Here is a 19,446-nt window from a genome sequence, read left to right on the forward strand (position 1 = left end):
CCACACGTCACTGTCATTAATAAATCTGCAGCGCTCCATGACTATTTTTGACACATGCTTATTACTGCACGTGAACGATGATTTCTGTAATTAGCAGTGGAATTCAGCTGGGGGATGCGTTCACAGCAGCGAGGTGCAAATATTATATTCCACAGTAACTGTGATGGGTTGTCAAAGGAGGCAGAAACATAAAAATAACATCAAATCAATATTCATATTTGTCAACTGAGCTGTCATAAATGTACACTCCTGATCGAAATCTTAGGACCAGTTGAAAAATTGCTAGAATTTGCATTTTGCACATTTGGATCTTAATGAGGTTTTAAGTAGAGCTACAATATGCAAAAACAAGAAGGGGGAGTGAGACAAAAAGCACTTTGAAAAAGTCATTTATTGAAAACAACAATTAAACTGAAATAGGCTGTTTATCAGATGAACAAAAGTTTAAGACAATCACTAAAAAAATAACAAAAAACTCTCCAAACCAGAACAAGAAATGTTCTCAGTAGGACTCAGTAATGAGAAGCTCCACCGTTCTTGTTCATCACTTCAAAAATTGCTTTGGGCATGCTTGATGTGAGTGTTTCCAGGAGGCTAGTGGGAACATTGCTCCAAGTGGTGAAGATGGCTTCACCAAGGGCATCAACTGTCTGGAACTGATGGCCATTTTTATAAACTTCCCTTGCCATCCATCCCCAAATGTTCTCTATGGGATTTAAATGAGGGGAACATGCAGGATGGTCCAAAAGAGTGATGTTATTCTCCCTGAAGAAGTCCTTGGTCAAGCGAGCATTGTGAACTGCAGCGTTGTCCTGTTGAAGAACCCAGCTGTTACCACACAGACGAGGGCCCTCAGTCATGCAACACCTGCATCCTGGCAAAGTCTAAATGGGCAGTTTTGTGGCGTTGAAGGAGATGAGGTCTTTGAATTTGTTTTTTGTTTTTTAAACCCTTTTCCCGCAGATGCCGTCTGATGGTTATTGCGCTGCAGTCGCCACCGGTAAGGGTCTTAATTTGGGTGGAAGACCGCCCTGTGTCTTGATGGAGAGCCAATCGGATCCTCCAGCTCAGCACAGGTGTGATTTTTTTGGGTCTACCACTTGACTTTTTTGTTCCATAATGCTCAGGATCTTTAAAAAAAACTTAGAATGACTGACTTACTGCGCCCATCCTCAGCAGCCTTGCTTATGCAGCTGGACAATCCGACCACGTTCAAAAAGAGAAAGCTTCTTAGCTTTAGCCATCAGGAGGGCATGACAGTGTGAATGCCTGACAGAAAATGACAATTTTGAGCAGATTTTGGCTTTTATAGCCTGTGGTCCTAAACTTTTGATCAGGTGATAAACAACCTATTTTTTTCGTTTTTGTTTAAATTACAAGCTCCAAATTCTTTTATTCACTCCCCCTTCTTGTTTTTGCATATTGTAGCTCGACTTAAAACCACATGAAGATCCAAATGTGCAAAATGCAAATTTAAGCAATTTTTCAACTGGTCCTAAGATTTTGATCAGGAGTGTATTTGCTGTATTTTGGAATTTTAATTTTGGAAAGCCAGAATACAGTCTTTAATGTAAGTGTGTGACATGATTATCTATTTAAAAATAACACTGTATATAACGGGTGATCGAATTAATTCTTACTATTATTTATTTCATTAATTATTATTTTAACATTTCAATGCCGTTACCGCCGTTGAAGTGTTATTAGGCACTTCTATCTAACAACGATCTGGATGTTGCTACACTGTTCACGACTACTACACGGGAAGCTAAATGGAGTTGTGGTTGCTCACTCTCAGGGAAGCACTGCCCCCTGGTGTTTAGTATAGAATTGCAAGTCTTGAGCTCAGCCCTCAGCCTTTATCCCATGAAATATCTCTCACTGGCATAGCCACTACATCGCTACATCCAAATGATTTAACGTATTTGACGTTTTTTCAAAAAGTGAGGCAATAATGGTAACAATTTGCAGGAGTAATTCCCTTACATATTCAATTACTTTTTTGACAACGTAACTATAACTAATTACTTTTGGTAATTTACCCAACACCGATTATTTTTGCTCATCATACATTAAACTGCAGAGAAGTGTCATTCGTTGGCCCAGAGAGTACCCTGCGACACCTGAGCCTACGTGTAACTCGGAATTCAAAAGAGACGATGCCTCGCCAGTCCTGAACCTCGCCACACATCACTGCTGAGTAACCACCGAAATGTGGCACTGCAGCGGTTTCAAGGGCATTAAAATCTTCTGCGCGTGTCTGCTTAAAAGCTTTCATTGATTGCGTGCTTTGTCAAAGTTTCTAACGTCCTCGCATAAACCAATTTGCAGACAAGATTACCTTGCCTGTGCCACAATGAATGTTTACCTCTAGTCAACCATTTTGTCCAGATCCATCCATGATTTCAAATGTGGCTCAGTAACAAAGTGAGGCTCTCAACCATTGTGACTTCAAGGAGGGATGACTTTTTGCCCTTTCATTGAGATACAGCATCTCCCAGAAGTGAAGTAAAAATGTTCTTATATGTTCTCAAGGGACTGTGCTACAGAAAGTACCCTACAGTATTTTAGAGTAGTCCGTGCACAGCTTGTACAGGGGCATAGATTTACTATCAAATGAAAATAAGCCAACACACAGCCATTATTGTTGAAATAGTAATATTTGCCTCCCGGTGAATATGTCTAAATTGTGTCCAATATTTTGTGTAAGGACTGCCTTAATCCTCTTGGGCATGGAATTCACTAGAATTCGATGAAGTTTTTATATAGCGCTTTTCAACACACCCAAAGCGCTTCACAATGAAGCGAACCCATTACTCATTCACACACTGGTGGTGGTGGTAATCTACATCTGTATCCACAGCTGCCTTGGGGTAGTCTGACTGAAACATGGCTACAAATTCATGCCTACGGCCTCTCCGACCACCAAACATTCATTCACATTCATAAACCAGTGTGGGCGGCACTGGAGGCAAGGTGGGTTACGACAGTGACTGGATGGAGGGAGCCACGATCCAACCGCCGATCTTCTGGTTTCTGGACGAGCTGCTCTACCTCCTGAGCCACTGGTTTTTAGTCAAATCGTTTTCCAGTCCTCCATGATGACATCACTGGTGGAGCTGGTGGATGTTAGACACCTTGACGCTTGACTGTCCACACACAATAATCTTGCTACTGACTTGTGTTGCCAGCTATTTAGACAATAATGTGTTATGTGTGACTCGTTTTCAGTGGGTAGTACATCTCTACTCTTACACAAGCTGTACACTGACATACTCTGAAGCATAAGTTTACGTTCTTTGGTATTGTCTCTTGAAAAGATAGCTGAGAAGTACCAGAAGGAAATTGTGTTTTTCTAAGTCGCAGCTACTGCAGCTGTAGTGTCAGGGGGCATTTTCAGGTGCTATCCCTCCTGGGCTTCAAATGACACGTTTTTCAGCACAAAAATATAAGAACACCGGCAGTGGCTAGGATATGTTACCAATAGCGGTTTCAGAGAACAGATTGTACAAACAAAAAAACATGTATATTCTTCACAATTATGAGTTAAACTGAATCAGGGGTGGACTGGGAAAACAGTTTGTGCAATCCAAACATGCAAGCTCTTAATAACACCACTATACTGAACAATAGCCTTTTATATTCCGGATCCTTGAATAATTAAATGAGAGTGATAGAATTCATGGGTGGGCTCACTGGTGTGATCACGTCCATAGGAGAGGACACACTGTGCACTGGGCCTGCTGCCTATCACATCTGGACTGGAATAGTATGGAATAGTTTTGAACAAGATTGCGTGCAAATACATGTCTGCATGCAATAAGAACTGAATATTTGGCAAAAGTATGGAAAGCAATAATATTAGGATCTGAAAAATGGACAAATGCAAGTTGATTTTAGAACACACAGTACAGCTCAACAATGTATCATCAGATGTTGTATTGTAACAGTAGTGTTGTATTCATTGTAAATGGTTGAAAGGACAATAACCCAGAAACACTGCCTGACAAACTATGTAAAGCAGGGGTGTCCAAAGTGCCGCCCGGGGGCCATTTGCAGCCCGCGACTGTGATTTTATCAGCCCGCAAGCGCAGTCTAAAATTGTAATTTAACAAGGAAACTTAAAAGAAAAAATAACAGCAGCAAAAATGGGAAAATCAATCAAAAGTCAAAATATTAAGAGAAAACTTGTAATCTAGCAAGGAAAAAAAGCCATAATTTCACAAGTAAGAGTATAAGGAAAAACGTCATTTTAGTAGCATGAAGTTGAAATATTTAACGTCAAAAACAATGAATGAAGTTGTAATTTTTGGAAGCTTAGGTTGGGGGAAAATTTATAAAATGAGAATGAAGTAAAAGTATGAGGTGTGACGGTCATTTGCTGCTGCGCCTCGTTCTTTCTTTTTCTCTCTCTCTCTCCCACAGCTGGGCGCACAGCAGGGGCCGGGACAACTGGACACACCGGCAGTTAATTATCCTTCCTCCTACTTATACCTGAGTAGGAGCAGCTGTGAGACGCCGGTTTCTTCCTTGCTGCTGGTCAGAGCGTTCACAGCATCTCTACTCTAGCCTTCGCAAGTTTTGGCGTCTCTACAGCTGGGTGCTCCAGTTGTCCCTCTGTTCTGCCTTTTTGCATATTTTGTTTTGTGTGTACCCCCTTTTCCTGGAGTTCCGCTACCCACGGACTCCAGCGCTTTCTGTTTGCTCCCGCCTAAGACTATTAAAAGAACTGTCACCACTCACCTTGCTGCGGCACTTTGTGGTCCGCCGCGCACTCACACGTAACATTAGGAGAAGAAAATATACAAGAAAAAAGTTGAAATATTTGGAAAATTATACAAAAAAACCATCAGAAATAGAAAAACACAGAAATTTTACCAGAGTAAAGTCAAAATATTAAGAGGAAAAAAAAATTCTAATGGAAAAAAAAGATGCAATTTTATGAGAATAAACTTGTAATATGAGGAAAAATATCATTTTAGTAACAATGGTGAAATAAAGAAAAAATACATGATTCTTTTTAAAAGATAAAAAATATTATGGGAATAAAGTTAGAATTACGAGAAGAAAATTCGGAAAAGGAAAGCTGAAATGAAATAGTTGGAACATTTAAAAAAAAACAGCAGAAATGGACAAAAACAGCTGTCATTTTACAGGAATAAAGTCAAAATATCCAAAAAGTCCTAATCGAATGAAGAACAAAAGTCGCAATTTTACAGGAATTAATTCATATTATTATGGAAAAAACGTCATTTTTAGTAGCATTTCACCTGTATTGCAAATGTCAAATGCAGTTTTTTGTGGAGCTACACATAGCTTCTTAGCATATCTCTATGTGTTGCTTTACTAAATAGCAAAGTGGCCCTTGCATTCTTTCATTTCAGTACGTGGCCCTCGGTTGAAAAAGTTCGGACACCCCTGATGTAAAGCGTACATATTATTTAAATGTCCTTCATGAAGCAAATTTGTCTGTGGGCACAAACAAGGCGCATGGTGACACTTGAAACAGTTGAACTCTGCAGGTGACGTGATTGGGGGGGATGTCATTATAGACAGCAATGATTACACACCGTGAAAGTAGCAGATGTGCACGCTCGACACACATCTGATTGCAAACGTATGACTTGTAAGCATTGGGCATGTGCAATGTGGCGTCCTTTGACGAAAGTATCGCTAAAGTGCTTCATAAAAGCAACTGACCAATGAATGAATATTTTATGGTTACTGTTTTCCAATACGTCGATCATTCACATTCATCAAGGTCATTGTATTTTCAGGGCATTGAATCGATCACAGCCGGACTGTTCGTGTTTGTCTTAGAAGACGTTTCACCTCTCATCCGAGCGGGCTTCTTCAGTTCATGCACAATGACGATCTGGGACAAACACTAGTCTGACTAGATAGGACAGCTCTGGTCTGAAACATTTGGTGCAAGATTCAAAGTAATTATCCTCTAAAGGAGGAGGGACGTCCAGACAGGAGTGGTTTCACTCTTTTGTGGTGTGAAATGATGATGCCGTTAGAAGACAATGGAGTGGGGCCTCTGCCAGCCAACGATCGTGGTGTCACCTTCGTTAGAAGGGGTGTCAGAAGATCTTGCAAGATTACACATTTCGTGCACAGGCACATGCCCGTTGTGTACACATGGCTGATCGTAAACGGTGCCATGTGTGAATTTTGAACTAGTTTTCATTCTTACTGTAGGTCTTAATAATACATTTTAATGGTTTTATTTATTATTATTATTATTGTCTAAAATACCTTTTTCACGTTTTATATGATTTTGTCCTCTGTTGTAAACAAATAAGATGCTATGAGCTATGCTATGATTTGAAATACACTACTTTTTAAAATGTACCAGACACATAGATGTACAGTAGTTGGTATCGCTGATACCAACCTGACTGTTATTCAGTATCGGATGGGAAAAGAAATCAGTGGTGTTTCACATCAATAATGTGGGTGTTACGTGGGGTGTGGCTGGCATGCTCTGAGCAGGAACAAGGCGGGATTTTGTATGTTCCAACGCTAGCGCCGCCATTGCGGTACCCAACCATGACAGCCACCTGAAAGTGCCAACAGATGTCAGGGGAGGATCAGGCAGTGAGCGTGCTGGGAATCTAAAAGGCTGGCTTGATTGCTGAGCACTTGGAACCTGGCTGTGTATGCAAATGACTTAACTACAGGAGGCACGCACTGCCACCTAGTGTAGGAAATGGGAACGTTTGGTAGAAAATTCAGTCCAGTGATGTTTGGTACCATAATCTCCTGACTAAAAGATCAGAAGACCAATTATTATGTAGGGAAATAAAGTAAAGCCATGTTGGTTTCTTACATTTATCATTTATAGTGTCAGAGAATTCATTCAAAATGTTTTGCAATTACATGGACAGTATGCAAGTTATCCAGTATCTTTGCAAGGCTTAACAAGTCATTAACCGTCACCGAATCCACACTTTTCAACATCCATCCATCCATTTTCTATGCCGCTTATCCTCATTCGGGTCGCAGGATTATGCTGGAGCCTATCCCAGCTGACGTTGGGCGAGAAGTGGCAGAGAAATAATCATTCACACTCACATTAGAGTCACAAATTAACCTAACATGCATGTTTTTGGAAAGTGGAGGCAGAACATGCAAACTCCACACAGAGGAGATTCCAACCCAAGTCTTCCCGATTTCCTGACTGTGTGGCCAACATGCCAACCACTCGGCCACCGTGCGGCCCACTTTTCAACAGTGATGCATTATTTTTATATACTGTAGACTCATTCTCACCACTTTCTATGGAATTCATATTTCAAATGTGCAATTTCTGAGGCAAACCACCAGTTGTGAACATGTGAACGTGCTGTAAATTCGAATAGATCAGAAGTTTTGACTGACAATTGTGTGGGTTTTGACAGTCAGTTTTAGCCAAGCCAAGCTAGTGGTGATGCGAAACTCTTAACAACAAGCAATCTGCAATGAAGCAACTACTGTCGGACTAGTTTCTTGCTATTGTCTGTACCAAGTATAAAGCATGAAAGTTTATCATGGCACAATTAACCTCAAAATGAACAATTGCTATTTTTGTAGCTTTCGTTCTCATTTGAATGTTGTGATGTTTGTTTGTTTCAATGCCAGTGGGTATTGAGCAGAATAACGCTGCCCCGAGGTCTGCATAGCTCAGCCTCCCTTAGCTGTCGTCATGTTGTCTTCTTCAGACATGCAAGCTCTTTGAATCAACAGCACCTCTGCTGGCTGCAGTCAAGTAATTCACTCTGTTTTGCTTCAAGCACAACAATCAATGAAATGATTATTCGGCCCATCCCTACTAGACACCACTCCTTATCTCCAACAACAAAACAGTACTTCCCTTACTCGCTATTTATATAGTATTCCAATCAGCCATGTCTCCCTAAAGGGGTGTACTATAGAGTGCGGAATATTTAATTAAGGCCCCAAGGTAGAATGTTTAATGAATTCCCACCTGGTACACACAGGGATGATAAATACCTCAACAAATGCTTCTTTCATTTGGTTTCCGCTTGTTGTTAATATTGATCTGTTCTTTACAAACACACATGTTTAATATTCATCACAAGTAGTTTATTTCAGTGATACTGCCACGTTGTCTTTGGATATACTCTACTATTGCTCAGCATCACAACTACACAGTCCATTTGTGCAAGTCCACTTCATATGATTCATCCTGTGTTTTATAGAAAGCTGTAAAGGGTCCATTAAAATAGATGAAAACGCCATTGGCCACCATTGCCTTGATAGCGATATTTCAGGGACCAGCACAGAAATTCATGAGCACGTACTGTAATTACATAAAGAGCTGTAAACAAAGGTGGCGGGGGTTAATTGTGATTGATTTGTGTCATCATTTTTGATTGATTTCTTATTTAGTGTCATTTATTTGACTAATTTTAGGGTGCATTCACACAAAAGGAACTTCGCTGTGCCAGTATGGTTCATTTGGCCAAACGTAAACGTGATCATCTGAACCCTGGTGAGCCGCAAACAAGTCGGTGCGGTTTCGTTCGAATGTGAATGCAACATGGACTTAAAGACACGAACCAGTGTTAAAATGAAGCGTGCGGAAATGACAAATACGTAAGAGAAAATGCGTTGAAGGTGTTGTCTCTCTGCCTTAGATTTTCAGAAATATGTTTTGTTGTTTTGCCAGTGGAATTATGAGCATATGTGGATATTTTCCACTCATGGCATTGATTTGAAAGGCATTTCATCTTAATAGGCAGCAACACTAGTTCAGGTACTTCTGAGACATCATGTTGTCCATGTACCCGTTCATCTACCGGTAATGGTAATGGTTTTATTTGTTTCGGACAAGCTTATCAAGTTACACTGAGAAACATCACATGTTTACACTTGTACAATCCAACCTGTCCGAAAAGGAGTGACAATTAGTAATCCTACCCCTTCTTCATGTTTCAGCAATTATCGGTAGTTTACTGATCATTATTTGAAACTTGACTTTAACGATCAAGGTTTTTCATTCATTCTGATTAGCTATGAATTTTCTGAGCTTGGCATCTGCGTGGTCTTCTGAAAGACAAAAACAGGATACGAAACCATACTTCTTTCCTAAACCTTGAAATTCAACAAACACGATTGGATATCTGGTTGCTGGTATAAAAACAGGCATGAAAATGTGAGCCAGCCAATCCCCTCTGTGTGTGAGCTGATAGCAGCAGCTCCTTCACCTCATCAATCATCTTCTTGCACCCTTTTTTGGGGGGCATGAGGTTTCAGTACTCCCAAAGAGAGGATGCATCAACAGAAGTGCGATCACCCATCAGAGTGCCTCCCTGGTCTCCTCGAAGGTACTTGCCATTAGAACACTTAATGGCAATGCGCCCGTGTTCCAGGAACTCCAAGAAAAAATCTTCTGGCTTTTCTCCATCTGAGCACACGAGGCCACTGCTGGAGACGTACCAGAACTTTCCATTCACACCTGCAGAAGCATGCCGAAAATGGAAACGGTAGCTTAGATGCAGACATATTAAGCAAGTACATTCTGTGCGTTGCATGAAACAAACACTGACTCTTGACGTTGTAGGCGCCGTCGTTGAAGATCAATGAGAAAATGTCGTAGACAGATCGGTTGGCGTCTAGGGTGTTGGAGTTTTTGTGGTGACAAACAAAGCCATTCTCCCCACGGAGGATCAGCATGGGACGGTTGATGAGCTTCATCAGGAATAATTCATCTTCTCCTTCAGGGGAGAACACTTCACTGTCAGATCCGTATCTTTCAGCAATCAGCTCAAATAGCCTTCCCAACCAGCACTCACCGACAGCATCACTCACTGCTGAGAGCTGCCCATTTTTCTTTGTGCACACGTACTTCCCATTGCATGCTTTGAGGGCCACCCTTTGCCCCCGCCACTCGATGTCAAACATTGTATTGATTTCTCTGAAATGGAAGCATGCATTCAGATGAAGATGGAAACATTCTGGCAAGATATAAGAAAATACACTTACAACTCTTGACTTCCTGGTTCCTCCAGGATGTATGTATGCAAGTTGCAGGCCTTGTGGTGAAATGCTTCTCCACAGGGGTGTCAAATGTGTTATTTGGGTGTAAAAGATGTTATTTCCTTGAGAAAGTCAATTACCCTCCATTTGATGCAGCGTGTAACTGAATCATACCTGTCAACATTTCCCCTGACAATCAGGGAACATCACCCCCTTGCGGTGTTACAAATCTTACAAAAAGAAATCAGTGTCTCCGACCCTGCTCTTCTTTATCTGAATATTTTTACATAAATATCACCTGCAGTGCTATGGCCCAAGTTGCAAAGTTGCACTGTGCAAACCAGCTTTATTTTTAAGGCCTTACTGTTTACCTGCTGCACGATTTGTGTTACACTGATGTTTGTCAAGCGTTGCCGGGGCCGAGTTGACCGGAAGTGCTGCCCCCCGGGCTGCTAGCAGTACCGGCAGAGGATTTCTTTTTTCATGGAAGAATAGAAATTTAAAAATAGGTGAAAAATACCGGAACGGGAGGACGCCAGAATGGCAGGGTTGACAGGTGCGTGGAGGTGGCTCTCACAGCTTCCACCTCCGTGAAAAAGATTTCTCATCTGTGGGACATTTTTGTCCAGAAATTCTGATGTGGGCCACACAGTGGGTGGGCAAACTTTTTACTCGCGGCCACATTGGGTTAAAAACTTTGGGCCGAGGGGCTGTCCATATATGGGTGGTCATCAAAGAGAACAACATACTTACTACCGGTGCAACAAAACAAAAACACAACACATCCACAGCAAGTTAACACATATCAACTACGACTATTACTACTTGTTAAACAACAGCTTAGAGCAGGGGTGTCAAACTCGTGCCATGGAGGGCCGAGACACTGCAGGTTTTCTTTCCAGCCAGTCACTAAAGCAGGTGATTTTAGTGATCAACACCTTCAGTTTGAGGGAAGGAGCTCATCAATTAAATCACCTGCTGAAGAAACTGGCTGGAGAGAAAACCTGCAGCGTCTCGGCCCTCCAGAGCACGAGTTTGACACATGTGGCTTAGCGGTAAACATAACATGTAACTTTACAAGTGCTCGCAGGGCATGCTGGGTCGTCCAGCGACAACAACAATATGAGCTGTGAACAATAAAACATTGGATATCAAGCGTATGTTAACGTCCCTCCTTATTTACTTCCCTGATGACCTCTTCAACATATTTTGGGTTTACAAAAAGAAAGTTGGAAACGCCCGGTGGGCCAGATTAAGACACTTGACGGGCCTGATGTGGCCAGCGGGCCGCAGTTTACCAAGCCCTGGTGTAGTGGTTAGCAAGCCTGTCTTACTTCACTTCACATTTCTGTTAGAACATTTCTGTGTGGCGTTTACATGTTCCCCCCTTGGTTGCGTAGGTTCTCTCCAGGTACTCTGGCTTCTTCCCACATCCCCAAAAACATGCCTCTTAGGCGAATCGGAGACTCTAAATTGTCCATAGGTGTGAATGTGAGTCTGAATGGTTGTTTATGAACCCTATGACTGGGTGTACCCTGCCCAAAAAATCAGTTGTGATAGGCTCAAGCTCACCCGGAACCCTATGGCGACAGGCAGTATAGAAAATGTATGGACGGACAGAATTTCTGATATTGGACGAGATCTTAGCTCACAATTTCCATTCTTTAAAAGGAAGGAGCACCTGTGGGGGACTTTCCATTTGTCACCTTTGACGTGAGGACCGATTGGCTCACTTAAATATTCCAGTCAGCAGGACAGCTCATCAACATCTCCAACATTTGATTAAACACGGAGAGGAGGTGTTGGAGAGTGCAGCATCTCCAGCCATCAGTGCTGCGGTTCGGGAGTGAGCTGTTCCAATGCAGTGCATCGAAAACGTAAAATGTCCAAAGTCCTTTGAAATGGCACCGAATAGCTGAAGTCAAATACTATTTCATTTCCAACTGTTTTTTTTTCCTCCCTAATTTTCTTCCCCAGCTTTGACGTTCCCCAGATTGCTTGACATCAGGACTCTGTCCTCTATACTGGGTATACTGTTCTATCCCAGCTGACTTAGGACAAAAGGTGGACTACACCCCAGACTCGGGCCTCATGAGTGCTTTAAGTACACTGAAAAAATGAAATGAAATAAAAAAAATTGTTATTCTTTTTTATTTTTGTATTTTCTAAAAGGACATCATTTCCACATCATAAAATCAGGATTCAGTGTTTGTTATTTAAGATTCTGTATTAATATGTATTTAAACATATAAAATAAAGGATTGTATAGTAACTGCAACAATGATTATTACAATTCTACTATTAATCTATCTTTTAAAATATGGTCCCCTGTTTTGAAAATGCAAGCAAATTTAAAAAAAAAAAAATCAAAGCTCAGGCTTGAACCTGCAAATGCTGCTTCCCAGAATGCTTTGCTGGACTGCTGTGTCAATAGTTAATAGTATGTGTTTAATGCTATGTAATTTGTTTGTCATTCCATACTAGTATTGCTAGTTACCCTGTGTTTATTTACTTCTTTACTATCTATTCTCTTATTTTTATCCAACACCATGACTATTGTTAGTGTTCTGCGTCGCTGTCCCCCCTTCCATGCTGACTGTTGTGTGTGACAGTGAACAATGGTGTTCTTTAGCTAGACTACTTTTCTTCACTAGGTCTGTGGCTGTGCTGGAGCCTATCCCAGCTGTCCTAGAATGAGAGATGGGGTACACCCTGTGTCATTATTAATCTTAAAGATAGATGGTTGCAATCAGAAATGAATGTTATTCGTTTTATAGTTCAAATAAAAGGGGAAACCAGCACATATAAATTTGATGTGCTAGAGAATACATGCACATAAGAGTTACTCAGTATTTCTAATCACTAAAAATGAAAATTGCAAAAAAAAATCAAATAGACCTTACTTTATTTTGTCATATAAGAAAACATTATATTACAAAATTGTAATATAACATTTATTGATCAATTCTGGTTAGATTTTATGTGATAAAAGCAAAGGGATTTACTTGATTTACACTGGTAAAGTTGAATTAGAATATCATCCTGAAAAAGTTATGAGGATTTTTTTAAGTAAATGTTAATAGTTTTTCATTCAGTGTAGGAACGAATCCAACCCCAGATGAACTCACATCATCTACAGTATATGTGAACCACTGCACCCCCACGGGCACTCTTGTAATCACTTTGGATTTTTGTCTTGGTCGCCCATGTGCGGTCAATTCATCTGTGCTGGCTCAATGTTCTTTCTTCTCATCTACTTAGATTCTAGTATTTATGTCTGAAAAGGACCTCTGGACGTGCTACTCACACTTCTGATGCAGTTGACTGAATCTCTCCGTGGGTCACGAGTGTCCAGTAGGACCCCCCGTTGGTTCTGAACATGGACTTTTTGCTCTTCTTGTCAATCTCCATCTGGAACGTCTCCATGTCCGTCTCCACATCCTGATTGGCTGAAATACTCACGCCTGCAATGGAGACAGACTAAATTGGTCAGTTTGTCTCTGTTTTGTAGGGAATAGGCATTGCGTTGTCGTCGCCTTTCGTCCTTTCTTCCCATTCAGTCCCCCATCTTCGCGCGTATCTCAGTCAATTGTCAACACATTAGGTTGTAATTTGCTGTGCATAAATGACATTGTGTTACCTTTAGATCGAGGACGAATCAAAATAAATGGAACAGGTCTCGTAGGTCATAAGACCGGAAAACGTGGCTGTTTGCTTATTGATTTTGCAGCTGACAAAGTATTGACGAAGGTCTTCACTCTCACCTCTCTTCGAAACCAAGGTGTTAACATTGACACCATATCTTATCAGAGTGTTGAAGCATGCCACTGGTGCTTTTCAGAAGGGCATCTAATTTGGGAACTTGCCCATCTCCATGTGAACCACCTGTGACATGATGGCTGTTATTGAGACATGGAGAAGGGGTAGGACTCAATGAGATCTTCTTCTTCTAATGTAACCTGTTAAGCATGTCTGAAACAAATAAAAGCATTACCATAATAATTACTGTACAACATCAACTTGAACTTTCCTGTCAGTCGGCCAGTACCCTGGGGGGAGCACCTCACTTGCAGCCAATCCAGTGTTATATACTTAATCCGCATGAATTAGTGCTGTCTGGTTGGGTGTGTCAGGTGGTGGGGAATACACTCGCAGACACGTATAACTGAACCGTGTCTGCTGCAGGTCACATTAGATGCCACAGAAATATCCTCCAACCTCTCTCTTAAGCCTGTTACAACCCTAATCTCCCTGCAGTCACCCCTCCACCCTTCCTGTTCATTCGCTTGCTGTAATTCCCTGAGTGGTGAAATGCAAATCTTCACTGCAGGGCCCACTAAGCAGCTTTCGGTGCACTGTTCTTAAAAACATGAAACGGCTACGAGGCTCGACACACTGCACTTTAAAATGCTATTTCCTCGCCCCACGGATCGGTGTTGTCGAAACACGAACGAGATCTACTACAGTTAAGATGCTCCTCAGCGATGCTTGTCGCAATTGACCTCGCGCAAGAGCGCGTCTTTTCATATTACTTGCGTGAGTAATTTTACAGGACCGAATAGATCACGTCTCCCTGGTTGACGCGAGTTTTATTTGAGGCCCAGCTTTAATTATTTGTCATGGTGAGCTGTGCAGATCCAAACAGGAGAACAGGGAACCATCTCTCAATGGATGACAGTAAAGAGCGAATAGCATCAAGGAGTCATGGTGGTTATTGACCTATAGAGGACGACTAGAGTAATTTTCTTGTCATGTAATCTTAAATGGGGATACAGTTGAAATGCCAAAGCCCATTATGACAATTACCTCCACAGTAGGGCTGATGACCACTCAGGCAGAAGTGCACAAGAGAAACTGAGCTATTTCTCACTTCAACCTACAAATGTTGCTTTTGAATTACTTCATTCACCTGTAAAGCTTCCAAAAAAACCTCATATTTGCTTTACCGCCTGGTTTGCTCTGCCGTCAGCTAACAAAAACTCTTATATTCCAATATACTATACTATGAAACAGCTCAGTGGAAGCGGAGTGCAAAAGTGAATGTGGCAGGACCACTACCCTTAATTACAAAGCATTTAACTACCGGCCATAAAAAGGAATCTTTAACAATGAATGTGGGAGAAAAAGAGCAAGAAAGCGAGAGTTAAGCGTAACAGAGCATATACAAATGGGAGAGCGTTCATAGTGACACATTTTCCTCTTGACCTTTGTACTGTAACTATTAAAGGTATTGCATGGGCTTAGCATTATAATTAATGCAGTGGGCTCTCTATGGTCGAGCACAACTTGTTCCGTAAAGATGGCCGCCCCGTAAGTGTTCCCTTAGGAAGTATCTGTAACTGAATCAATCTTTTCCCTTCATAAAACATTTAACCTTTAACTTTTGCAATGTCAACATCCCACTGTCAGACTGTACAAGTGTAAAAAAAAAAACCTGTTCATGCAAAGACCCAGAAACAATAAATCGCTGTCTTCACCTCGGTGGCGAATGACAACGGAGTAACGCCAAAGTGATGACGTCGAAGATATGCGTTTCTTTAAAAGAACCTTGTCACACAAGTGTAAAAAGAAGTGAACCGATTCAAAACGTCATTTTGATAAGTGAAATGTGTCGTGCGCGATGGCGGTTCGATCGCTTACGTTTTGTACGACTTGGAGCTATTTATCCAAAATTCCAAAGTGTGTTGACTTAGCCACTGTAGTATGTTGCGAAAACGTCCAAGGACTTGCAAAACCACTTTAGTGATTGCAGGATTATTGCTCACAATAAAATAAGACACATTCACCACTTCTGCCGAAGAAAACCAGAAGACACAACACTTTGCTGGTGTGTTTTCGCACGCGTTTGCATCCATTAATTCTCCTTTTAGTTAAGCTTACCTTCACACAGGTAACTGCATGTTTTTACACATTTGTATGTGTTGCGTGTGAGCAATAAACTTAATTCTAAAGAAGCTCCTCGATGTCTTAACTTAACATACACAAACTCAACCTAACATGTGCAGTTCTTCATTGTGATGCATTTTCGGTAGACCCGTGGAAGCACAATTATCAAGACCGTATCGGTTTCCCCAGAAGGCTTGTCTTTCAGGGCGCCAATCAAACCTTGTTTATCTTCGTTATGGTCTATGTTGGACCAGTTTTTAATGCTTGCATCTGCAGTGGATGTACAGTATAGTGAGGGCTTGTGCAAGCCACTAGTGATGTCCGCAATAAAATATATATTCAATAAAATTTACATTAAATATTGAAACATCCAATACCAATTCTTCATGCTCTAAAATTGATACTTTTGAAAATATTGATACTTTTGATACTTCAACATTTTAATTACAACCGGGGCCATATGTAACTTATGAAAAAAGGTTTCATGCTTATAGTAGTTCTTAATCATTATTCATTTATTTACATTTTTTTTAAATTATTTTACCTATTTTTCTTTTTTTATTGTTTAAAATACATATTTCATACCATTTACTTTTGTTTTTTTTCTGTTGCTGTATATTAGCTTGGCTATATTGTAAATCACCCTGCTACCTCAATATACCACAGGGATTAAAATAAATAACTAACTTAAATTAATTGATTGGAATTAACAATTTATTTCATGCATGAATTAAATGTCTTGTGTTCTTTACGCCCGAGGTCACCAAAGTGCAAAGTGGGGTACGTGTACCCCCAGGGGCTCACCAATTGTCAGAGGGGGTACGTGAATAAAAATGAAAACCAATTAGCGCCTAACACTCACAGTTACTAATGCCTCACTGTGCAAGGAGAACGGAGCAGAAAGGAGACAGAGCATGAAGTTGTTCATTGCTCTGTGTGCATGATAGGAACAAATAAGTAGGTTTGATGATTATTTTGTGTATTAAGAGTGTTTCATCTTGAAGATTTCTAATGGTGGTCCAATCCCCACATGGTGCAGCAGTGAAAACCCATCACTGTGAGTGGGAATTCCCCCCGAAAATGAGACTTTATCATTGGCTGTATGTTTTTTTTGTACTTTGGATACTGCTTTGTCATGATTGTTAAACTTTCCCCTGCAATTTGGTGTTAAATTAATTATAGAACCCATTCAAACAGAACAATGCCAACATCAAACTGGAATAAAAGACGTGTACGATGATTACTTATCTATTTATCAGTGCTCATATGAAACTTCATCAAAGTGTGAACTTTAACCAATTATGTTCAATGTTGGGCCTACTGGTTAGCATGTTGGCCACACAGTCAGGGGGTCTGGAAGATCTGGGGTCAAATCTCCGTTGGGCATGTCTGTGTGGAGTTTGCATGTTCTCCCCATGTGTGTGTGGGTTTTTGGTTTCCTCCCACATTCCAAAAACATGCATGTTAGGTTAATTGGCGACTCTAAATTGTCCATAGGTATGAATGTGAGTGTGAATGGTTGTTTGTCTATATGTGCCCTGCGATTGGCTGGCGACCAGTCCACGGTGTACTCCGCCTCTCGCCCGAAGTCAGCTGGGATAGGCTCCAGCATGCCTGCGACTCTAGTGAGGATAAGCGGCATAGAAAATGTTTGGATGGTTGTTCAAAATTTCAAGTTAAGATGAAAAGGTTTATGTTTAGGTGTCCAGGAGTAAAGGTACATGGCTTCAAGTAAAATGTCTGAAGGGGTATACGCTATGATATGAATAGACTACTTTTTAACACATGAGGTGAACGTATCATTGTTGGATCGATATTGCAGATATCAGCGTGAATGTTACTGGGTATCAGATCAGAACCAAAACCATTGGTATCACACATCACTATAAGCCACAGGCATGGCGGGACTGTGGGCTTTTGAATATAAGATATAAGAATGGATACTGCTTCATGTTACTCTATACATGGAGGCCGTTTAATAAAATCACGTTGAGTGTGAACTACTGTATAAACGGAAGACGCAGTTTTTTTATGTTTAGAGTCATGCGCCACCTTATTGCTGCCTCACGTAAGTTTCATTTTTAAATATCGTGTTCCATAAAGAGATGTCAGGTTTTGTGTCGCTTTACCTTGCTTGACGGAGACAAATCTTTTATTGGCCGCTTGAAAAACTACTTGTGGATGACTTTCCTCAAGGTCAAAGAGCTCATCTTTTCCCGGCTTGGAGCAGCGTCCCGAGCGCAGCGTACCCGTCGGACCCACCGGGGTCAGATATTTGCCGTCACAGTCCTTGAAGGCCAGCTTGCCCGATTTCAGCTCGAGGGTGAAGCTGGTGGTGTTGGTGTTCTCCTTCACTAGTTTGCCGTCATTGCTGAGGAAGCGGCTGTCGCAGGTTTTCAGGCTGTACTTGCCGTCTTGGTACACCAAGGTGACTAAAGAGTCCACCCCCCAGGGGATGTTGCTGTCCACGGAGATCTCCCCGTCAGAAGCGGACAGATGGGCATAGCGTTTCCGCGCCACACTGAGCAGACTGGCTTGTGGGTGCAGAGCCAAATGGACGGCCCACAGTTCTTGTTCCGCAATCACCTGGGCAAAGCAGGACAGGTAGTCGGCCGAGCCTCCAAAGTAACGCAAGTAAGGCTCCGACTGCAGCGCCCAGCGACCATCAGACTGGGGAACAATCAGGAACCGGCACTCCGGATCAGGGTTTTCGGCCCCGCATGTGATCTTCCCGTCTTTGTCGGAAGCCAGGTATCGCCCCAGGTGGCTGCGAAGGAACACCACCTGGCCATCGTGCTCGTCGTGTTCCAAGGTCCAGATCTGCTTCTTCTTCATGCTGGTGCCTGAGGCGTTCACCTTGAAGCCGAAGGCCTCCGCCGTTAGGTAGCGGTTTTCATAGTTGATGAGGCCAAACTGGAGCTTCAGAGCTCTGTTAATTCCGTTTGTGGGCATGCTTGACCAAGCCACACGATTAAAAAAAAAGTAAAGAGCTTTAGAACCAAGAATGTAATGAAGCTCGCAAGCTTCAAAAAGGAAGAATAAAACACTCCTTCTTGTGTCTTCAAGTCATAAATAAGCTCCACTTATCTCCGTTGATGGATTGTTTTGTGCTCTTTCCGTCTCCTGTCACTTTCTCTTCCCCGGAGCGGCTGTGCAGACACTTGCTCGCAGTTCCTTAATGAGTTGGGATTAAATCAGCAGGACAAAGCACCTCAATCCAACAAGCCGCTGACGTCACATACTGGTGCACCAACTGCAAATCTCCCCTCCTTGTTCTTCCACCCCAGGACAACACACTTCAAGCACCGTACCTTTCACTTACTTGCATCGCATCGCTCTTTTGTCCTCGTCTTTCATCCGCTTCAGCTCTCTCTCTGACACACTTGAGTGCAGTTCTCCACTTGTTTAGGGTCTTGCTGGCGTTGTCGCTTCTCCAACGCCGCAACCCCTCGGATTATCCTTGCTTAGATCTGCCAGTTAGCAACAGCCTAATTGGGAAATGTCCAGTTAGGAGAAGCGCTTCTCTTGCAACTGTGATCGCCACAGATGCTCTTTTTCGATTGCTTGATATTT

At 41.8% G+C, this 19,446-nt stretch overlaps 1 protein-coding gene across 2 annotated transcripts; it reads right to left on the bottom strand.

Moving 5' to 3' along the window:
- Positions 1–340: 340 nt before the first annotated feature.
- On the bottom strand, positions 341–19,213 carry LOC129171573 (fascin-2-like). 2 transcript variants are annotated; one of them, XM_054760362.1, is made up of 5 exons: positions 18,003–19,196; positions 13,295–13,451; positions 9,804–9,925; positions 9,558–9,725; positions 343–9,466 (listed from the first exon to the last, which is right to left on the bottom strand). In XM_054760362.1, the coding sequence occupies exons 1-5, from the start codon at positions 18,823–18,825 to the stop codon at positions 9,261–9,263; spliced, it is 1,476 nt and encodes a 491-aa protein (XP_054616337.1). In that variant the 5' UTR covers positions 18,826–19,196; the 3' UTR covers positions 343–9,260. The 2 variants fall into 2 exon arrangements, with proteins under 2 accessions (XP_054616336.1, XP_054616337.1); XM_054760361.1 differs by having other exon boundaries at positions 341–9,466; positions 9,558–9,925; positions 18,003–19,213.
- Positions 19,214–19,446: the final 233 nt, after the last annotated feature.

This window comes from Dunckerocampus dactyliophorus, chromosome 18 (assembly GCF_027744805.1).
Source record: "Dunckerocampus dactyliophorus isolate RoL2022-P2 chromosome 18, RoL_Ddac_1.1, whole genome shotgun sequence".
Taxonomy (NCBI): domain Eukaryota; kingdom Metazoa; phylum Chordata; class Actinopteri; order Syngnathiformes; family Syngnathidae; genus Dunckerocampus; species Dunckerocampus dactyliophorus.

What these genes read in the sequence shown, in the direction of transcription:
- LOC129171573 (XM_054760361.1), bottom strand. Translation starts at nt 18,825, where the DNA reads ATGCCCACAAACGGAATTAACAGAGCTCTGAAGCTCCAGTTTGGCCTC. An exon ending in ATTTGTCTCCGTCAAGCAAG is followed by an intron (nt 13,452 to 18,002) that starts GTAAAGCGACAC and finishes TCTCCATTGCAG; the next exon opens with GCGTGAGTATTTCAGCCAAT. An exon ending in CGGCGCCTACAACGTCAAGA is followed by an intron (nt 9,467 to 9,557) that starts GTCAGTGTTTGT and finishes ATGCTTCTGCAG; the next exon opens with GTGTGAATGGAAAGTTCTGG.